The 21,793-nt window shown below is 35.5% G+C and overlaps 1 protein-coding gene across 1 annotated transcript in view; it reads right to left on the reverse strand.

The window, feature by feature from the left end:
- The window catches only part of MALRD1 (MAM and LDL receptor class A domain containing 1), a 1,015,998-nt gene that overhangs the window by 871,459 nt on the left and 122,746 nt on the right, over positions 1–21,793 (reverse strand). Inside the window, exons 9-12 of the mRNA XM_007504899.2 lie at positions 21,081–21,173; positions 17,926–18,133; positions 5,437–5,583; positions 165–262 (exon numbers count right to left, since the gene is read on the reverse strand). Of these exons, the coding sequence (XP_007504961.2) occupies positions 165–262; positions 5,437–5,583; positions 17,926–18,133; positions 21,081–21,173 (546 nt within the window). The remainder of the gene's footprint in view (positions 1–164; positions 263–5,436; positions 5,584–17,925; positions 18,134–21,080; positions 21,174–21,793) is intronic.

The raw sequence follows: 21,793 nt of genomic DNA on the forward strand, positions 1-21,793 counted from the left end.
AATAATATCACACTGACATTATCTAACTCACCAAATTCTTATAAAGATCAATTGAAATGAAAACATTTAACCACTAGATAAACATAGAGTAAAGAACTAAATGTGTTAGAGGCTTAGATTTAAAATTAAAGAATTGTTGATAGTGATTGAGAAAGGTTGGGTACCTGGCAGGGAGCAGAGGTGGGATTTAAGCTAGTAAGGAGAGGACTTCCGAGATGAGACACACCAGGGAGCAGGTCTGCACCAAAATAAATGAATGAACCTAAAAATAAATAAAGTGACATTAGATATACTCAAAACTAAACCATTATTCACTTAGTATTAAGAATTCTTTTTTCTACCATTAAATCCTCTCAAATGCCCAATTTATTTTATCATTCAGATATGACATAAGTTATATTTCCATTTATTTCCTAATAAACCATTCAAATAACCAAAATCTTTTCTTTAGATTTTTATTTTATAGATAATACTGAGTATTCTGATATGAATGAAACCTAATTGATTTTTTAAATTTTCATTTGAAACCCCTAAAGAATGTTTTCCACTGACAACGAGAGGCATAAATAGACTTGGAAATCAAAATTAAATTAAGTATCTAAGCTCACTGTTACGTATTCAACGTGCCCTTATGAAATTCCCATGAGAGCTCTATTTTTTAAACATCTTCACAAAGTTCTGAATGGTATGAACCAATGAAATGAGCTCCCTTTCTCCTGGGGAATGCAAGCTTGACATTGTTGTCTGTGCTAGTGGGGATGAAAGCTTAATTAAAGATCTAATCTGAACTTTGGCAAAATAACTGCCACGGGATTCTGACTATAGCAGATGCGCTGAAGGCAAAGGTAGAAAAGGATAACATCTTATATCATCTCCAACCTTAACGTACTTTGGCTGCTGTCAGGGTTAGCATCACTGAATAGTGAAAACTTACAAGGAAGCTTCCTCTGCAAAACAACATCAGAGGCTTGAACCTGCCCTCTGATAAACACACACTGATGTGCAACTTGGCAAGTCAGCCACTGTGACTGAACAAGAACAGGCACCAAACGCCATTTTCATAGATATGTGTCAATGCAACTACATAGAAGGAAAGAGAATTCAGAGCTAAATGTTGAGTTCTATTTGATATGCAATGCAACAGCCTGAACCAACCAACTTGGGGTGGGAATCAATAATATCTCCAGCTACTCCAGAGAAAAATGGGTCAAAGCTTAAGTTTTTAAAGTCTCAAAGCCTGGAGAAGTTATTTAACTAGGGAACAGGGGTAGGGGGTGGGGAGTGGGAGTTGTTGGGGGAAAAGGAAGAGAAGTTCTGAATCTCATAGAGATTAAATGAAGATAATCATTTGAAAAGTATTGATTGCTCTGACCATATGCCAAGAACTGTATCTCTTTCTGGTGATGACCAAGAAAAAGCAGAAATGACTCCTGCCCTGGAGAAGCCTCTGTTTAACAGGGGAGAGAACAGAGAGTGCTGGGGAATATAGTAGGAAGTATAGTAGGCTTATAGTCAGAAAGAACTGAGTTCAAATGATAACTCAGACAACAGCGAGGTTCTTGCCATAAAAAATTCAAAGATCAAGAAGAAGGCATTTGGGGAAATGCAATAGGGGAATGAAGGGAAATCCCATTTGAGTTTGTTCCACATTGGATTCTGAAAATAATCTGATTTGCAACCCTAATCATCACATAATATCACTTGGCCTGCATTTAACCATAGGTAAAATGAAGAGGTTTGGCTGGATGGCCTCTATACATAATATATATAACTGTGTAACATAGTTAATTATGTTTATACACCATGGTCATAAAACCAAGTATTCTTAATCTCCACCATCCTTTCTTTGTTTTTCAATCTAACATTTTTTATATTTATATAGTTAAGCAATTATTTGGAGTTATATACAGGATCCAGAAGGGTCCTTTCTAGCTCTAAAATTCTATAACTCCATGAAATGTTAGCCTTGAACATCTAAAAATGGCAAATTTCATAACATTTCCAAAGAGTTCACTACTTGAGCAATTTAAAACTATAAAAATTGGAGATTAAACCTTTATGAGAACCCAAATCAATAAAGAGAAATACCTAAGGAAAGCCAGAAATATAATTAGCACCTCCTCAACTTTACCTCTTAAAATGTCTACTTGACACCTTCTCAATTTGACCTCTTAGAATGTCTACATGTCATCCAAAGCAAAAGAGTGGTGCCATCTCCAGTCTACACTAGGTCTTTTGTCATGTCTCTGATTGTTGGCACTGCTCGTTGAAATTGTTACTTGGCATGCATTACACATTTACTTATATCTACACATGCTGCATCATTCAGTAGGATCCAGGTTCCTTGTGGGCAATAAGCATTTTGTTTTTATCCTTGATTAGGGAATCAAAGAAAGTAGAAGCAAGAATAGTCTCTAATATAGAAGTTCCTTATACTCAGGAAATCACAGAGCTATTCCTTATCCAAAATTTATTGCAGGTGACTTACTAGAATCCTTTAATAACAAATTCTACACAGGTTGTCATTATTAGAAAGCATCTAAAGGTAATAATATGCTCATCAAAAGGATTTGAACCATAGTATTGGCTTGCAGACTCCTAATATAATGTTTCAGTTTGAATAGAATATTCAACTTGTCATTCCCTTGCCCAAAGTTTCAATGGCTCCCTTTTGCTTAGTAGATGAACTACAAAATCTTTCAACTTGAAATCAGAATCCTTTCATAATAAGTTTCAGCCTACCTTTCCAGATTTATTTCACATTACCATCTTTTATGTACTCTACTTGCCTTCTACTTGGTGTTTCCTGGGCCCCTCAAATGTTATTTTCTTCCTTTTTCATATTCTCTTCCCCTCTGACTCTCTCTATCTGTCTCTGTCTCTCTATATAAATATTTATAAACATATACAAATAACTTGGTATATGTAATATGTATAAATAACTAGGTAATATATAAATAACTACATATATGCATGAATATAAATATAAATATCTAGGTACATGTCTACAGATATGTACCTAGTTATTTACTTCTTATCTATCCACATCAGAATATGTGTCACATTTGTTCCTTTCAGGGCAAGAACTCTTTTTGCTTTTCTCTGTATCCCCAAGACTGAGCACAGTGCTAACTAAGCACAGAGTAAAATTTTAGTAAATGTTTGCTGATTAACTGGATGGTTCAAATTTGAACTTAGAATGGTCTCCAAACTCCATGCTTTTAAATCCCAAGAAATCTGACACTCCTAGAATTGAGTCCTTCCTCAAGTCAATGTATAGAAATCATCAAAGTTTAAGAAAATTCCCACCTTCTACAGGAAGCCTTTCCTGATATCCCTAGCTGTCAATGTTCTCTTTTGATTACGTTTTACTTATTAAATTCTGTAAATATATGGAACCAGGATCAAAGGGTCAAAAAATTATGAATACCCTTTGACCCAACAGGTCTTACAGAACCAAAATATTTTTAGCAGTTCTTTTTGTAATGGCAAAGAATTGGAAACTGAGTCATTGTCCAACACTTGGAGAGTGAATGAACAAGTTGTGGTATGTGGTTATAATGGAATACTATTGGGCCATAAGGAACAATTAAAAGGATTAGTTCAAAAAATGGAGAACAATGTATATGAACTGATTCAAAATGATGTGAGCAGATTCAGGAGTACAATGTAGACAGTAATAGAAATATTATCTGATGATCAATTTGTGAAGGACTAATCCATTATCTGCAAAGCACAGGTCCAAGGGATTCATTATGAAAATGCTCCATAGAGCCAGAGAAAGAGCTTTTGGTTTCTGAGTGCAGATCAAATCATGCCAACTTCCAATGTTTTCTTCATGAGATATCTATTGTAGGTGTGATATCTCTTATATCATGCCATGAGAAATGTGGAATTATATAGGACATGAAAGTATGGGTATAACTTCTATCAGACTATTCATCATTTTGGTGAAGGGTGCGAAGGGAGGGAAAATCTGTATTCTAAAATATCAAAACAATTGTCAAAAAGTATTTCTATGTTTATCAGGAAAAATAAAAAGAAACTATAAACAATGGATTCCTCCACTTAAATGGGAATTCCTTAAGGTAGGAACTATTTTAATTATGATTTTTTTTTGTCCCTCACATTGAGTCCATTGCCTGTCAATAGTGGAAAAAATGCTCATGAAATGAATAGAGAATGCCATTTTGCATATGTTGTTTTCCCTGCAGAGGATATAGCATTGTTGGTTCATCACATCACAATACCAGTTTTAATATATAAGAAACATCCCTTCAAGTGGACAATGTTGGGTCTCTACAAAACGTTCTTCTGACATAAATAATCAACTATTAGTAACTTTAACTGTAACTCTATCTCTACTTTCTTAACACAGCTATTGTGAACATAAAATCTTAGGGCCAAGATAAAGCTTATGGGCACCCAAACAAAGACAAGGAACTTACTCTGTCATGACATAATTAACAGAGTTTAATGAATTAGCCCAACAGATTGAAGTCACCTTCAATTTTTTCTTAGTCTACAGTGACTGCCATTAATGTTAAGGTCAAAATTACTATTTCTTGGCCTTCTTCTTTACAAATTACCCAAGAGAAATGAATTAAGATGGTGTTAAATAGGCACAAGTACTTTTGGAAGTCAGTGAAGCACAAGCTCAAAAATATTTACAATTTGGTGTCATTATTTTTTATAAGTGAATAAGATATTGGAGTGTTTAAGTGATTATTTCATTTATTCGGCATTGGATAAGCTCTTATTAGGATGCTAAGTAGCACATTTTAGAGGGCTGTGGGAAAATTATAGATTTAGTTAAAATAGGCAGATTAAAAAGAGTTAAGTTGTTCAAGAAGGAGAAAAGATGAAAAGTGGCTTAATTACATCCCAGAACTTGAGGAGTTGCTACACAGATGGTGCTAAAATATTGTTCTCTATTTTCACAGGGAAGATTAGGCTATTTTTCTTTGTTTTTATAGGGTTGGAGTAGCTCTGCAAAACAACTTCAACAAAATCTCATGATCTGAGTCCACTAAGAAGAATTTCAAAACCAGCTTTATCTGTATAAACTTTTATTTAAGTTTTAGAAGTACAAAAAAAAGTTATAATTCAAAAATAACAAATTATGTTTCTTCCCAACTAAATTCTACCTATTGAGGAACATTACGTAGGAGATGTGAGTTTATATACAATTACTGGTTCTTGTAGAAATCAATTAAGGAGGTTTAACTTAAATAATTCTATTAGTGAAATTCTTGAAAACATATAATATCTGTGATTTTCATGAATGTGGGGAGGCATAATTTAAATATAGACTTTACTGAGTCCAAGCTGAAGACTGGTCCACTTTTCCATTGTGACTCTTCATGTACATGATAAAAAGTACTCAATTCAGCAACAACATTCAGTTCAGCATTAAGAAAAATGTAAAAATCCTACCATATTCACTGTTTGTTGTATGATCGGCATGAGGAAGCTCAAATCCTCTGGGAGATAGTCCCTTCGATATTTTCCAGTGTGACTCCTTGGTCCATAATGGTTTCCAGTCACAAAAACCAGACTCAAAGTTACACAGAGTATAATTTGCTAAAGTCCAGGTTAAAAAAAAAAGACAAAACATGGAGGAACATTAAGTTAATTGTTACATGAAATCTTAAAGTGTCATTATGGATATAATCATACCAATTTTTAAAAAGCTGTTCCTTTTCATTTGGATCACAACTAGTCTTCCCAACATCCATCAAAGTTGACCATGTAAACACTTTCCTAATTCTTCCATTCACTAGTCTGGCACACAGGATTCTAACTGCTAGGGTTTTTTTTTTTTAAATAAAATAACACTAGGTAAAATTTTACTGCTTTTCTGTGAGTAACTAATTTGCCTGCCAAACATAAACCTGTTATGTGTTGTGGGGAGAAAAAAATTGGAACGAGAGACAAATTTATTTCCAAGGAAGGTCCCTTACTGTTTCCTTCACTTTATTTTCTCATTTAACAGCTTTGCCTGTTGTTTTTTTTTTAATTTGTGCCATTTGGAATTGTGGGTGAATTAAACCTTTTACTTTTTTATTATGCCCCCCAAACTTTTCTTTCCAGCATGTAAATTAATATATTAGTAAAGGCTTCTTTTTCTATCACCAAAAGAAAATAGATTCTACAGGATATTTGTAATTCATGTTCCTCTCTATTACCTCACCTAACCATAGGACCATAGCTGAGCTACTGTGTAGTCAGGTTCTGGAGGGCATAATGGTCCATAAGAAGGCAAAATCTGGAAAAGGTCAGGGAAAAGAAGGCATATGATTTTGTTGTTGATCAGTCATTTTGGTCACATCCAATTGTTTGAGATTCCATTTGGCACATTTAGTAAAGATTCTTAGGTAATTTGCCATTTCCTTCACCAGCTCATTTTACAGATGAGGACCTGAGGCAAACAGAATTAAGTGACTTATCCAGGGTCACATAGCTAGGAAGTAGCTTAGGCCAGATTTGAACTCAAGGAGATAGGCATTCTTGCCTCATGCCCAAGGCTTTGTTTCCTGCACCACCTAGGTGTACATGATTAGCTTATTATAGAGTACATGATTAGTCAAAGTAAGAATGATGGGCAATTTTCAAAAGATAGTTAGACAGCAACTAGGTGCTCAGTGGATAGAGAGCCAGGGCTGAAGTCAAAAGGACCTGGGTTCAAATTTGACTTCTGAAACTTCCTAGCTGCATGACCCTTGGCAAGTCATTAAATCCCAATTGCTCAGCCTTTATCACTCTTCTGCCTTAGAACCAATATTTAGTGTCAATTCCAATATAGAATGTAAGGGTTTAAAAATTAAACTGATAATAAGAGATAGATAAGTAAGGGATTGCACGTTGGGAATATACTTTGCCAGAATACATTTTCTCTATTCACTTTTTGTAACAACTTTTATTTCTTAAGATGGAATGTTGACTGGAAGAAAATGACTAAGACACAAAATATTGAAAGCATCACTAAAGCTTCCGAGGAAGGGAAGGAAGGGAGAAAGGAAAGGAGAAAGGAAGAAGAGCCCAAGAGGGAGGGTTGGCAGAAGAAAGGCATTGGATGTTTTTCTCTATCCCAGCTATCTAGACTCTGTTCTCTTTCATTGATAAATTTATCAGCTTGTTTAAGCCAATATTCATTGATAATTTTGTGATTTTGGAAAAATTAATTGAAGACTTCTGTCTTGTATAACATGATCATCTGTAAAAAATAAATGGCATTATCAATCTTTTTTCAATGATTGTTCTGAGGCTGAGTTAAGAAAATATGCTATGTTCCTCTCAGCATCCATTGTTGTTCCATACTGGGATGCTACTAATGGGGGTACCCAAAGTCACAACTAGATCCCAGTGAGTGATACCATGCAGAAAGTTCAGAAAGACCCCATCACTGCTGACATGAATTTCCCATCAAAAACAATATCCCATTCTTCATTTATGTACCAACACAGTACAATAGCTCACTAGATCTTGGTCGTTAAAGAAGTTTTACATTTATCTAAATAGGAATGCCCAGACTTTTGATCGGATAGCTGATTAGTTACATGTCAATTGTTAACACATTAAAGTGGAATATGCAAAGGATAATACTGCTAAAGCAATCTGTATGCTAATTCAATACTAGGATCTCTAGATGCTTCAGTACTTACTTGGGCAGTCATCTGATAAGACAAGATGAAAATGCCCAAATGCTATGTTTTGATTCTCTCAACTTATACATAAGTATACCTCCTTCCTCTAAACAAATTCCCAAGGCATCAAAACGAGGAGCTTAACTGCCCTGTATTAATCAGAAGGGCTTAGCACAGGATGAGACTCAGCCCTGGTATGTCTACACTCTATAGTTCAATAGCATTGTTAAATAACAATCTCCTATTTCCCAGGCTCTTTCTTTCCTCAACACTGGATATGGATAGGTGTGGACAAAAAGTACACACCCCAAAATGTGTATGTTACAAAAGAAAAGTCCCCTAGCAGTAGGATAGGGCTGTGGAAATTGTAAGCTATCAAGCATTAGTCCTGGGTCACCTAGACAGCTGCCTAAGTCTTTGGAACTAGCCCTTTGGAAGATACTCTTAACACTTCTTCCCTCTATGAAGTCCTTATTCTCTGCTGATAATCCAGCTAGAGGAAAGTTCTATTCTATTTCTGGAGTCATTTAGGAATTTGAAAAATGTAGAGCCTGCAGTGGATCTTTTGTTGGAGCAGAATGCTTTGAAGACCTAACTTCTCTCTGAAATCAGGACTAGACCTTTGGTCAGGGGCATTTTTTTTCCTGATAGCTAAGCTACATGCTCACTTACCCTTCTGGAAAATAAAAACTTTCCCCACGGGAGTCAATCTATGTCCAGGAAAATCTGGCCCTCACAACTATTGCTAGTATCCATCCAGCACTTCCTCATCTCTCAGAAGTAAATAATGGATGGTCAATGTTGGGAACAAATAGGGCTCAAATGTTTGCATACATAAGTACTGAAAATCACCATTCTTGATGGCGTAGGTAGAAAGATCACTAGAATTGAAGGCAGAGCATCTGAGTTCAAATTCTGACTGTCACCTCTTAGCTGTGTGATGTTAGGAAAATCACTTAATATCTCTGAAACTCAGTTTGCTCATGGGTAAAAAGAGGCAGTTAGACTAAATGATCTCTAAAGGACTAGAGTTATAAGCTCCATCATCTTATATAGAGACCATCCATAGGTATGTATGCATCTACAATTACCTATATTCTATATATACACATACCTTTTGTTCCTTGGAACAAGAACCAAAAACCCTGCTTTATTACAAATGAAACACAGATTAAGGATTCTCAAAAGTCTCTCATTATTAACATTTTTATAACATTGCATATATCGATCATTTTACTTTTCAAAGAAAATAAAACATTGCTCTTCTTTCAAATATAAAAGTTAATGTTTGAAATCCATCAGCATCCAATGATCTAAAAACAAGGTAGCACAGTGCAATTAATTGTCTGTCCAACAGTCGACTTTCCCCATGACAGTTTGTGAATTCTTAAGTTGTAGGTTTGAGTTGAGTATAAATATGCCAGAAAAAATGTCTGGGCCATTAATTATAAGTTAAGCTCAATCAGCTGAGTTAAGTGTCTTCCATTAATTTCCATCCCTACCTATCTCAGGAAGTTAAGGTATAGTGATCAAAGTTGGATCAAGTTTGAAGAAAATGTTGAGAGTTGAATCAATTCTGGCATCTTAGTCATTCAACCCCCTAGAATAGTTTTGGGTGCTAAAACATTAGTAAAACCTAGAGAATATTCTATTCCTGATTGCCTTAATTCCCTTAGAAAATTTTGAGTGTTTATAATTATGTGAAACACTCCCCTATCCATAATCAGAGTACAGGACATGACACCACTGATAATTTGAGAAAATGTATACTGCAGCTTCATTGGTATGATAAGCAATATTCATGGATTACAATAATCCTTTATCCTGTCTATTTAACCAATTTTGTATATGTAGAGGAAAAGGAGCCTCATTTTTACAGATGAGGTAAATACTCTCCAATCTAATATGTTCAAATATTTATGAAGCTTCCACTTCAGTAGTGAAGAATTTTTGTATGGCATAATAAAAAGAGAAGGGAATAAATAGGTAATGGTTAATTAGCACAGAAATGGATTGCTAATATTTTTGGTTAATATTTGTTGAGTACCTATCCTGTGCTCAATATTATGCAAACCAAAACATAGAAGTTTCCTTTGTCCTTAAAAAGCCTACATTTTAATATGAAAAGTTTGATACTGTGCAGGGAAAAATTTCAAGACAACACACTCAAAGTTAATGTGAAGGGGGCAGCTGGGTAACTCAGTGGATTGAGAGCCAGGCCTAGAGATGGGAGGTCCCAGGTTCAAATCTGGCCTCAGACACTTCCCAGCTGGGTGACCCTAGGCAAATCACTTGACCCCCATTGCCTAGCCCTTACCACTCTTCTGCCTTGGAGCCAATACACAGTATTGACTCCAAGACAGAAGGTAAGGGTTTAAAAAAAAAAAGATAATGTGTCAAAAAAGATTATGGTAGTTTACATTTGTGTAAACATTTATAGTTTACATTAGAAAGGTATGAAACATGAAGACCATGGTACTCCTAGGCATGGTCCATGCCAGATTCAAATTGAGCAGGAAGTGTTTAATGAGATAAATAAAAATACAATAAAAATAAATAATATTGTGTTTCAAAACTAAATCAGTATGTGAAAAAGATCTTTCCTATATACTTTGTTGCCTCCATTTCTATTTGGGTTTGACACCCCTGGTTTAAAAAGCTCTTGGATTACTTGTATTCCTCTTGTATTCCTATGAGTCAAAATATATATTTAAAGGAAATTAAGGTAGAAAAAAGTTAAAACGACATGATCAGTGTCTTGTAATCAGAAAGCATCAGATATAGCATTCTTCTGACCCCAAAGTATTGTTCCTACTATCTCACTGAAACTTACATTCAATAATTTACAAATAACCAAATACAAATGACTAAAGACACTATTTCTTATAGCAGAACCCTGAGAATCAAAATACTTGAAGTCTAATTCCAGGTCTATCAGTAACTGGCTGTGTGATGTTAGCCAAGTCCCTTTGCCCACCCATGACCCTCAATTTCCATTTCTCCAATAAGAGTAGGTTTAATTGAATATTTTAATAGCCTATTTTAGTTTTCAACTTTCATGAAATTCATACTTTCTATATGTCAGTGAACTAGAAGGACCTTGGGGGGTGAGAATTAAAAGGCTGAGGGTTCAATTCAGAGAATTAAAAATTTTGGTGTGCATGATGGACATTTTAATAATCTTTTATAGTTTAATTGATACTAACAAAAGGAAAGAAAAACTTCTTATGGTAAAAATCAAGACGAGATTATAATCTAATAAAGTAAAAAACTGAATTTCCTATAGTTTGCACCATATCCATTATCCTATAATCCAATGCCTATCGGTCCATGGAGGAATTCAATATATATTCATCTATGTCGATTAGAGGTCACAAATTATATAATGAAATGAAGTTTAATAGTAAAACCAAAGAGAGGCAGAATGAAGGTTTCTTCATATTTGCTTAATAGTATATGGATATAGGAGTTTTTAAAAATCTCTTTCTTTACTCTTTCTTTTTCTTGTGGGAGGAGGAGATTTTTAAAAGGTACGAGATTCTCCAGTCTTTGGTATCTCCTCCTCCACAAACTTTATGAGTTGATTGTTAAATGATTTCATGATGTTGTGAATAACACACTGTAACTGAAAATCCTTAATAGGAATGCAAATAGCCATAGTAGATTCCATCTCCATTATCACATGAATGACTAAAATATAAAGAAATACAAGATTCCATTGGGCTGTTTGTTGACTGTCAAAAAAAGAGTTTGATTCTGGAAAACAAAATGTCACTTTAAAAGGCTTTCTTACCATAAGGTCTTACTCATCCATATAACCAAATTATGCAAAGTTATTAAATATTTTTAAAAATAAACTGTGTTTAATCATAGCAAGTCAGGCACAAAAATGGAGATTTATGCTCAGTGCATGTATTTGCTGCTGTCATAACAGGGAAAATGGCAAAGAGTCCAACTTGTAGAGACATTCTCTATAGATGGTGAGGTCTTTCAGATGCTTTTGTGGAAAAAGCAGTTTCTTAGGGTGCATCAAACTCTGGAAATATTTCAGATTCCCCACAATGATAGTCATCAACTCAAAAATCTAGCCAACTATTCACACAAAAGAGAATGAAAAGTGTACAAGTGTATGTAAGCAGTCAGCAATATAAAACAGAGTATGAGTAAAGCTTCTCTCCATGTCAAGTATAATCAAAAAAGAAGATGGACCACCCATGTGGCAAAAGTCAGCAAAGATCATCGATGGGGCCCTTTATCCTGGTGTCCTCTTGAAGTCAAAATAAACTGAAAAAGGATTTCAACATGTTGAGTGGTTCTTCTAGGCAAATCATTGGAGATATTATCAAGATCCTCCTAGGATGGGGGTAGGGAAGGATGGTTGGCCATCTGAATCACTTAAATGAATATCTGCAGTGATGAAATCAGATTATATTTAAGCATTTGAATTCTATTTCAAATCTATTATACAGCGATCCCTTATATTCATTATTGCTCAGAAACATTGAACTCTATCTAAATGGATTTTTAGATAAATGCTTTTATAAATATCCTTTTAAACTTTGAAAAAAATGAAATTATATTTCTGATGAATGAATAAAAAGCATTTACTAGTGCAAAGTCTACTGTTAAAGCTTCAGGCTACAAATGCTCTCAAGGAAACCACATTCTAATAGGGAGACAATATATAGATACAATTTTAGTTCCAAGTTGGGTGGGAAAGCCTTTTGGTTCTTAGGGTGCAGTTACAAAGTAGATGACCATGTCTCTAATGTAATTGATGATCAAAATCATATACGTTTCTGATTTGGATATGCCAAAGGATTTTTCTGGCAAGAATTTTCACTTCTGGGTTTTCAGTAATTATGACTAGCTCTTGCAGGAGCAGTTGTTTAGTGGCACCTCGACAGGATGATGACAAAAGATACAACTTTATACATTGTTGTTTCCAAAGATTTGGGGTTAAGAATCCTGTGATATTACCAGTAGAATCCTAAAAGATTTGGGGCTCAAGGTGGTGACGGTTATTTGATTCATGCCCTATCTGGCCAAGCAGACTTGCTTTTTCCCAGTGGATGGCAATTGCTTGATGGTTGGAGGAAGGTTGGCCTCTTCTCCACATGAATTATTTCCTTAGATTTTGACTATGATGGCTAGACTGGAAATACTACTGGTCATCTAGAAGAGTAGTTAGGAATCACAGAGTAGGGCACTGTCATTCCCCAGGCAACACAGCATCCATCCAAATCTGTATCTCTTCTTAAAAAGAAAGTAAACTACTGAACGAAATTCACTTTTAGATGGCACAGATATTTTCTACTGCTGTCCTCAGGAATTCAATAAATGTATCAAGTTGCTTAACCCTGTACTAAATTTTCTCAGGTTGTTTTACTTTTTTATTCTTGTATTCACTTATTACTTTTGTGGCTTCTTTTTCTCTGTCAAGCTACCAATGACCACTTCTTGGTGCTCTTGGGAATCAGTGAATTAACTCTTAAGAATTCTGAAAAACTGCCTTTCAAATCTGCAGCTTTCAAAATACTGTTAATTAGATAATAAGATAACCACGCTTACTAGAGTTGTGTTTGAAATAATGGCAAAAAATGTTCCTCTCGGAGTCCCTTTGGGGCTTTCCTAGCAGTAGAGCATATGTGTTATTATCTCTATTTTGGTTCCTTAGAGGCTTTTTGGGGGGGAGCAGGGGCAACTCAAGTTAATAAAATAAATTATGGATAATAGTGGTTATAGGTTATATACTCTCTGGAAAAGCGAGCTTTTAAAGTATTGTTTTACTCATTAAGACCACTGAAAAATATACCATTTATAAAGTTATTATTTTAACATTATTAAACATACTATTTCATTTTCTTTGTATCTCTAGCACATAGCTCACAGCCTCGTGTTTGCCAGGTTGATTAATATTTTGTGTTACAATGTGAGCAAGATTTTGAATCATTCACATAAAAAGGCATTTCTCTGGAGAAAGAGGTAAGAACCCATGCTGTCTCTTCCATACATTTGTTGCCCTAGTAAAACACAAGCTTTTGGGGAGTGATTAACTTTTTTTAAGCCTTTACCTTCTGTCTTAGTATTGATACTAAAAGTAACCAAATTAGAAAAATGAGTAAAGACCAGGCAATGGTCATTAAGTGACCTGTCCAACATCACACAGCTAGGACACGAACCTCAAATTTGAATCCTGGCCTTCCTGTCATGAGAACTGGAGCCAACTAGCTGTCCCTGGCAGTAAGTTTTTAATCATTGTCTTTATATCACAAGAGCCTAGTATGGTTCCTTGAATAAAATAGGTGTGTGTTTGTGTGCACATTTATGAGGGGGTGTATGTATACAATATACAAAAATATATCTACATACATATTCACACACAAATATATACATGTATATGTACATATATTTATAGTTTATTTATCTATCTATATATTTATATATCTTTTCTGTTGACTTTGTTTAATACAAAAAGCTATAACTGATTATATTATGAATTAACATTGAAAGAAGCCTCCAAATTCAGAAGGTATTTTAGTGTTAGATCACACAAAAGAGATGTAGCAAGCAAGAGAATTCATTTGTAAGCACTCAAGAAAGGGGTTAGATACGTTTTTAACACATTGTCTACAAATTATTTTTGTGAAAAATCTGTGACTTGTAAATTTGAAAATTTGCAAGCTAGATTTGAGACACTTTAAAGCAGTATTCCTTTTTATATTTTCTTTCTTCTATGCTATGTGAAGGATAACATGCTCCCAGTGGAATAATAGCTGTATAATTATTAGCATGAAATAGTCAATGCTGAGATAAAATGTATAAATAATAGATAACACATTCATCATAACCATGATATTTTTATGTTACATCTGCTATAGCAACTTGACGGCAATTAAAAGAAAGGATTATTTTCCTTTTGGTCAAAGAAAATCACATTGTATAGAAAATTTAAATCCCAGAAAAGGACCCTATCTGTTATCTGTTGTGGATGGCTGCTTCTGTTTTCAACCATACTGGAGAAATGCCAGCAGAGTATCAGGAGACGCTGTATTGGAGATATGCCAGGAAGGTATCAGGAGGAACCTTATTGAAAGAAAGGATTGGGATCATGTCCAAAATTAGAATGTAAGACGTGTTCCAATATACTAGGAAGGAATTTTGATTGGGAAAAAAATTAGAAAGCATTCTGAAACCTTTTAATTACAGGAACACAAACGTGCATCAAAATGTTTAATTGAAAAAGGAAGTGATGCTAATGCCTTTGATGCCTGGTACTAAGAAGGACCGAGACTGTCAGAAAGATAAAATTCCCTTAAGAGAAGAACCCTAAGAGAAGTGAACCCCAGACACTGAATCCTATCAGTTTCACAAATAAGAATTTCATCCCATACTTTAAAAGATCTAATCTTGACAAGGGAGGCCAAGAATTTGTTCTGACCTTTCACTCTATGTCCTATAAAATCCCCAAATAACCAGCTATACTAACTTTTGGTTTGGGTTTTTATAAATTTAATTTTTTTGTATGAAGGGGTTGAAAACAAACAAGCTCAGTCATTAGAAGAATTAACAGTTACTTGGGATTTCCTGACCGGCTGACCATGTCTGGGGTTCTCTCTCTCCTCTCCTCTTTTGTCCCCACCACCCTCTCTCTTGTGCTTGGCCTTATCCCCTCTTTCCTGTCACTAAAAACATCTGTACCCAGGAATTTTCATTTAAAGGTTGGCATTTACCTTGTTGCAGTATTTATCTCTTGTTCAACAAGATATCTCACTAAGTTAAAAACCACCTCAGCAAAATAAATGTCAGCTTTTTCATGAAAGCTACTGTGCCTGACAGAGGCTAGAGATTCATTTAGACTGAATCGCTGGCTTGTAAGAAGCCACAAGCATTTTAGTGATTTGATAGTAGCTCCTAGATTACATCACATGCCCCAGCATGGATGTCTTCAATTAACAGACATGTTCTTTAAGTTGGAAAAAGGTACCATTCTGTAAGATGCTCTACTTGGGGTCTGTAAAACTTGTCTTTAAATTCTACTCTGACCCGGACTAATCGAATGTGGCTACACAAACTGTAGCCAAAAATACCTCTCTGAGACTTTAAATTCAGAATGGATTGGCATCTTCCTTTGGGGGAATGAATTTCCACAATGGGAGTTCATAAGCCATTGAAATTATAGGTGCCTGACTTATAGACTTTCAAATAATTATGTTTCAGTAGAAAGAATGCTACCTGGTTGGTATTAGCACAATTAAAGCCCACTAAAGTTCAGGAATACTGCTTTCTCTGGCTACTGGAAACCAAGTCATGGCAGTACCAAGCACACTTGTAAATATGTTAAAGGAATTATTATTTTATTAGCATGGGAGGCTCCCAGTGTAGAAAATCTACTGTGTAAAATGTAATACTTCTATAACTTGGGAGTTACCAAATTACTTGAGAGTTAGGTGACGACTCAGGTCACACAGTAAGTAAATGTTAGAGATACAATTGGAACTCCTAATTCTTGACTCTAAGCTCAGAACTCCCCATGACCCCATGCTACCTCTGTAGGTGCCTATTTTTGGTGATAGAGAAGAACTGGTGGTTGGATTTCTGGGGCTAGTCTCATCTCACCATCTTGAAATAAATTAGTCCCACCTGCTAACTTCCAATTTGACTGGAAGTAAAAAGTACCAGGCTCAGCAGAGATAGAAGCCACCGTTGCATATTTTTGAAGATACAGACAGTTTGTCTCGCATTCAGTACCCTCTTTTCCTAGGTACATGAACACATAAAATCTATTCATTTTTATTAGAGGAAAATGTCTCTCATTAACATGGGAAACTCCTTCCACTGTTGAAAATGAGCAACTCTTCCATACCTTATTCTCTTAAAGTGTTGACTAATGACTTTGTAGTATCAATGTGAACTTTTGGATGACTCAGTTTACCTTTACTTTTGAGAAACCCCAGTACTAAGCACACCTATTTTGATTAAATGTAAAGCACCTTTTTGTTATGACGGCTTCTCTATTGGTTGAAAGTTCCTCTCAGGAAGTCCAGCTCCTGAATTTGATCTTTCTCTTTAAAACTTGCTACAGCTGACCATTTTCTAACATCATAGCTGCTGAGTGTTTAGAGGTTATGCACCTGTTTGTAGTTAGTCTTTGTAGGCTTCCCAAAGGTATAAAGAGACTCTCAGGGTCAGTATCTCGTTGAGTTGGGACTAAGAGCTGGCTGAGTCTTCTCCTAGAGAACCAGTTCCCAGAGTCTCAGAACTTTTGGTTCTGTGTGGAATTTGATTTATGACTGTGTGATGCCCAGATTAATGAGCCTATCCCTATTCTTTATTAAAAGGTGGGTTTTCTGACTCCTTGGAAGTTCTGTATTTATTTCCAAATTAACAATAGTCAGCATCAAAATTATGGCATCGCATAATTTTGAGAGTTGAAAGAGAACTTAGCAATCATCTAGTCCAACCTGCTCAAACGTAAATTTTATCCATTTTCTGCTAAAAGACTGCCACAGAATAAGAACTTATCACTATGTGGGGCAGTCCATTCCACTTTGGGACAGCTCAAACAGTTGGGAAATTGTTTCAACAACAAACCTAAATATGCTTCTCTGCAGCTTCTACCAAGGCAACTGGGTGGCTCATTGGATAGGCTGTTGAGCCTGGAGACAGAAAAATTCATCTCCCTGTGTTCTAATCTGGCCTCAGACTCTTACTAGATATATGACCTTGGTAAAGTCACTTCACCTTGTTTACTTCTTTTTCTTCATCTGTAAAATGAGATGTAAAAGGAAATGGAAAACCCCTCCAGTGTCTTGGCTAAGGAAAACCCAAATGGAGTCACATAGTCAGACAATTGAAATGGCTGAACAACAACAAAAGATTCTGCCATGAGGTCCTGCTTTTGTCCAGATGGCCACATAGAAGAAATTGAATCCCTTCTCCACATGGCAACTCTTTAAATACTACAGTTAACACATCCACCCTGCGACTTCTCTCCTCCAGGTGTTTTGGACATCAAGGTTGGCCCTCCATTTCTCTGTTATTCCTATTAACTGCTGAGCAGGAAAAAGGGGTGCAATCTTTACTTGGGATGAAGAAGCAAGTGAGCATGTGAACTAAGGAGCCTGAAGAAGTTTCATGCAAAACAAGGATGGGTTTAACAAGAAAAAATACTGCTTTCCTTTAACCAAACTATTTTTTAATGGATCAAGCTATTATTGTAATCAGAGCAAATGGTCAACAGATGACTAACACAAAGTCAAGACTTTAATTCACTTACAGCATGCTGAGGGATCTTCATCACTTTGGTCAGAACAATCTTGCTGATAATCACATTCCAACCCAGAGGGAATGCATTGGCCACTGGCACAAGAGAACTCTTCCACTGGACAAGGACTTGGCTCGTGTGTCTCTTCACAGGCATAGACCTGCAGGCTATCTAAGCCGATAAATCCTTCCCTGCTTTGTACAGTCCCTTCAAAAACAAACTATAGAAATAATGTTTTAAACATTTTAATAAACATAAAATGAGTCTTAAAAATGCTTATATAAAATAAGTGCTAACACAGCCTGTTAGTAATAAAAATGAAACACTGGTCTTTATACTGATGTTGTATTCATTTTGTATGTATTTATTTTCTTCATCAAAGATGTTGCAAGTAACAATTGTCTCATTCTTTATATTTATGTCCCCGGTGCCACCTAAGCAGGTAGGTGGCATAGCGCATTTGTCACTGTGTCTGGACTCAGGAAGATCTGAGTTCAAATCCAATCTCAAACCTTTCTAGCTGCATGACCCTGGACAAGCTACTTAATGTATGTTCACCTCACTTTTCTTCACAGTAAAATGGGGAGAATAACAGCACCTAGCTTACGAGGTTGTTATAAGGATGGAATAAGAGAATATTTCTAAAGCACTTAGCATAGTGCCTGGCATATAGTAGGTACTTAATGAATACTTATTGATTGGTTCACAAAATGTGAAAGAAAGCTGCATCTACAGAGAATGAGTTCCTATTTTTTAACAATGAATACATATATATATATTCAACTGAATTTGTATATACTCCCTGTATTAATATATTAACTAACTGCATATATATACACTATATATATGAATATATACATATAACTTCTACATGTATATATATACAAAACTATATACATATATACACACACATATGAGACAGAGAAAGAATAATAGGACCCACCTCTGAGGGTAATTGTGAGGATCAATATAGTCTTTCTTTTTCTACCTATCCATATATACACACAAACACACATATACAGAGGGAGAGGGAGAGAGGGAGAGAGAGTAAAGTATATACATTTATAGAGATTTATACATATATATATAGTTTTATACTTCACCTAAAATCAAAGGAATACAAACTCTAAATCACATGTCATACAACAACAACAAAAATAGTTGATAGTCATTTAATGTTTCAAGGTTTGCCAAATGTAGTATACATACTAAATCATTTAGGCCACTGCAAACATCTGTAAGGCAGCTACATCTGGCATTATTCTTCCTCATTTTAGAAATGAAGGAACAGGCTTAAAGGGATTACTTATTTTTCCTATGGCTACAAAGGTAATAAGTGTCAGAGACAGAATTTGAACTGGGGTCATCTTGACTTCAAGACCAATGCTATTCTTCATGCTGTAGTCAACTCGAATGCTAATATTTTGGAATAAATCTTTAGAAAAAGATAAAATTTCACTTAAAATCTTGTCTTGATAATTATACAGGGTTTCTTTTTTTAAAACCCTTACCTTCTGTCTTGGAGCCAATACACTGTATTGGCTCCAAGGCAGAAGAGTGGTAAGGGCTAGGAAATGGGGGTCAAGTGACTTGCCCAGAGTCACACAGCTGGGAAGTATCTGAGTCCAGATTTGAACCCAGTGCCTCCCATCTCTAGGTCTGGCTCTCAATCCACTGAGATACCCAGCTGCCCCCTATACAGGGTTTCTACTTGAACTTTGGGCAAAAAAAAATCAAGCATTTAGTGAAGAAACCTAGATTTTGAAATGTGATGTCACATTTAGATCATAAAAATTACCCTATTTCTTCATTATTGGGATGGTAAGTGTAGTGAGCATGATGCATGATTGGAAGCCAAAAGAATCTTCCAATGTGCTTAAAAACAACAATACAATTCACAAGTCAAGGCAGAAAGCATTAATTAAGCACCTAGTACATACCAGGCCTGGTGCTGACTACTTGACAGTCCCAGGAACCAAACCATTTATCTCTGTTTTTAGCTGTAAGTTAGAATCTGAAACTTCATTCAAATTGTATCCTTCAATTATATACAGTAAATGATATTCCAGATCCAATGTAACACCAGTGCCTTTGGGGGTTAAAAACTAGCTGTCAGCAGGAAACAAAAACAAGAATGTGTGGGGTGTGTGGAAAGGTGAATGTAACAAGCCAAGAGAAAAACTGAACTTTTCTGGGTTTGCTGTAAAAATGATATAGTTCAGGAAAGCTAGCCTATGTATAATGTTGAATGCAAAGAGCAAAATGTTGCCTTCTCTACAAATCTTGTTCTGCTTCTTATTTGGGAATGCAGAGCTCTAAGTCTGGAGGACAAAGCAACAAGCTTGGTGGGAATAATCCAAATGCAAAAATCTTCCCCATGACTTTATCATTATATCCCTGTATAAATAGACACAACCCATACTTGTTCCTTTTTTAATTCACTGCAGATAGAATAAATGCAAACAAATCAGAAGAGCTTCCCCATTATAGAGGAGCCTTGCTAATAATCTCAATCCCTGTTGAATATAAAATTTCAGGAGCTTCTCATCAATTTTTTATACTTAGCAGCAATTCATGTCCTAGATTTACATAGCTGGCCATGGATGCATCAACATATAAATGACTACATATATGACACTGTCACATCTAATGAGCAGGCAAAGTCAAAATAACAAGTTTTTTCTCTGCCTGCCTCAGTGTTCAATATATCTCTGTGTCAGAGTGGTAAATAAAGGCACTGCCTGAAGCTGGGGAGAATGAGAACTATGGGAATAGAGAGAGAGCAGTCATGTTATGAATCCTCTGACCCATAAGAACTTGCACTTTTGTGAGCACAGGAACTCTTTCCATCAATGCAGATATAATAAATCTCAGACAGAGAGGTTAAGTTTTGCCCAGGATCACAAATCTAGTGTCAGAAGTGGGATTGGATCCCAGTTTTTCCTGATTTCAAGGCCAGCACTCCATCCATTGAGCCAGTCCAACTTAATAGTTGCTCTCCTCGCATCATATTGGCCTCAGTAGTGAAAGAAGCATCTTGGCTACTTTAAGATCACATTCCCAATTTTGAGGCTCATAAGGAAAAAAGAATTACATGTTGTCAAAACAAAAATGCATAGGAAACTTTTACAAAAATAGATACTTATCGACCATTTCCCCGTTAGTACCTTAAATGTCGTTATGGTCTCTGGTACAGACACATCCATTTTCATCCACTCACCCATGGTTGAAGCATCACTTGTCCATAGTATTTCTTTCTCCTGTGAATTGTAGGATAATATTTTCATATATTATCTCTTAAAGTGACTCCCTTTTGTTCCTAAATTAATTTTTACAATCTATTTTAAATTTTTATTAATAAGATCATAGACTTAAAACTAAAAGAGATTTTTTTAATGGCCATCTGATGCACCCCTTCATTTTATGAATTAGGAAACTGAGGTTTTTTAAGGTTAAATGGCTTGCTCTAAGAACACAGGTATAAACAGCAGAAGTACTACAGAGAACACAAGTATATATACACAATACATCCCCTATTACAAGGGATGGCTGTCTAGATAGAAAAATTCTCTACCTAAACAGCCATCCCTGCTAATAAAAAATGTTATAAAATATATAATTAGTTCAGTAAAACTAACACTAACTTGAAGCAAACAAAACCACAAAAGGAGTACTTAATGCAGCATTTATAATCATTCCTGCTCTGACGTAAGCCAGATGTACATGTAGAGAGCTGCCTTTTGTTGCAATGAAATAGAATGGTACCTTCTTTTTGGCAGGTGACATTTAAAGTTGCCAAACCTCTGACAGTGGCTCTCTATCCTCAGACAATGCCACAAACAGAACAATGTGGGTTTTTAACCCTTCCCAATTGGAATTT

The sequence above is a fragment of the Monodelphis domestica genome, chromosome 5 (genome assembly GCF_027887165.1).
Source record: "Monodelphis domestica isolate mMonDom1 chromosome 5, mMonDom1.pri, whole genome shotgun sequence".
NCBI classification, from domain to species: Eukaryota; Metazoa; Chordata; class Mammalia; order Didelphimorphia; family Didelphidae; genus Monodelphis; species Monodelphis domestica.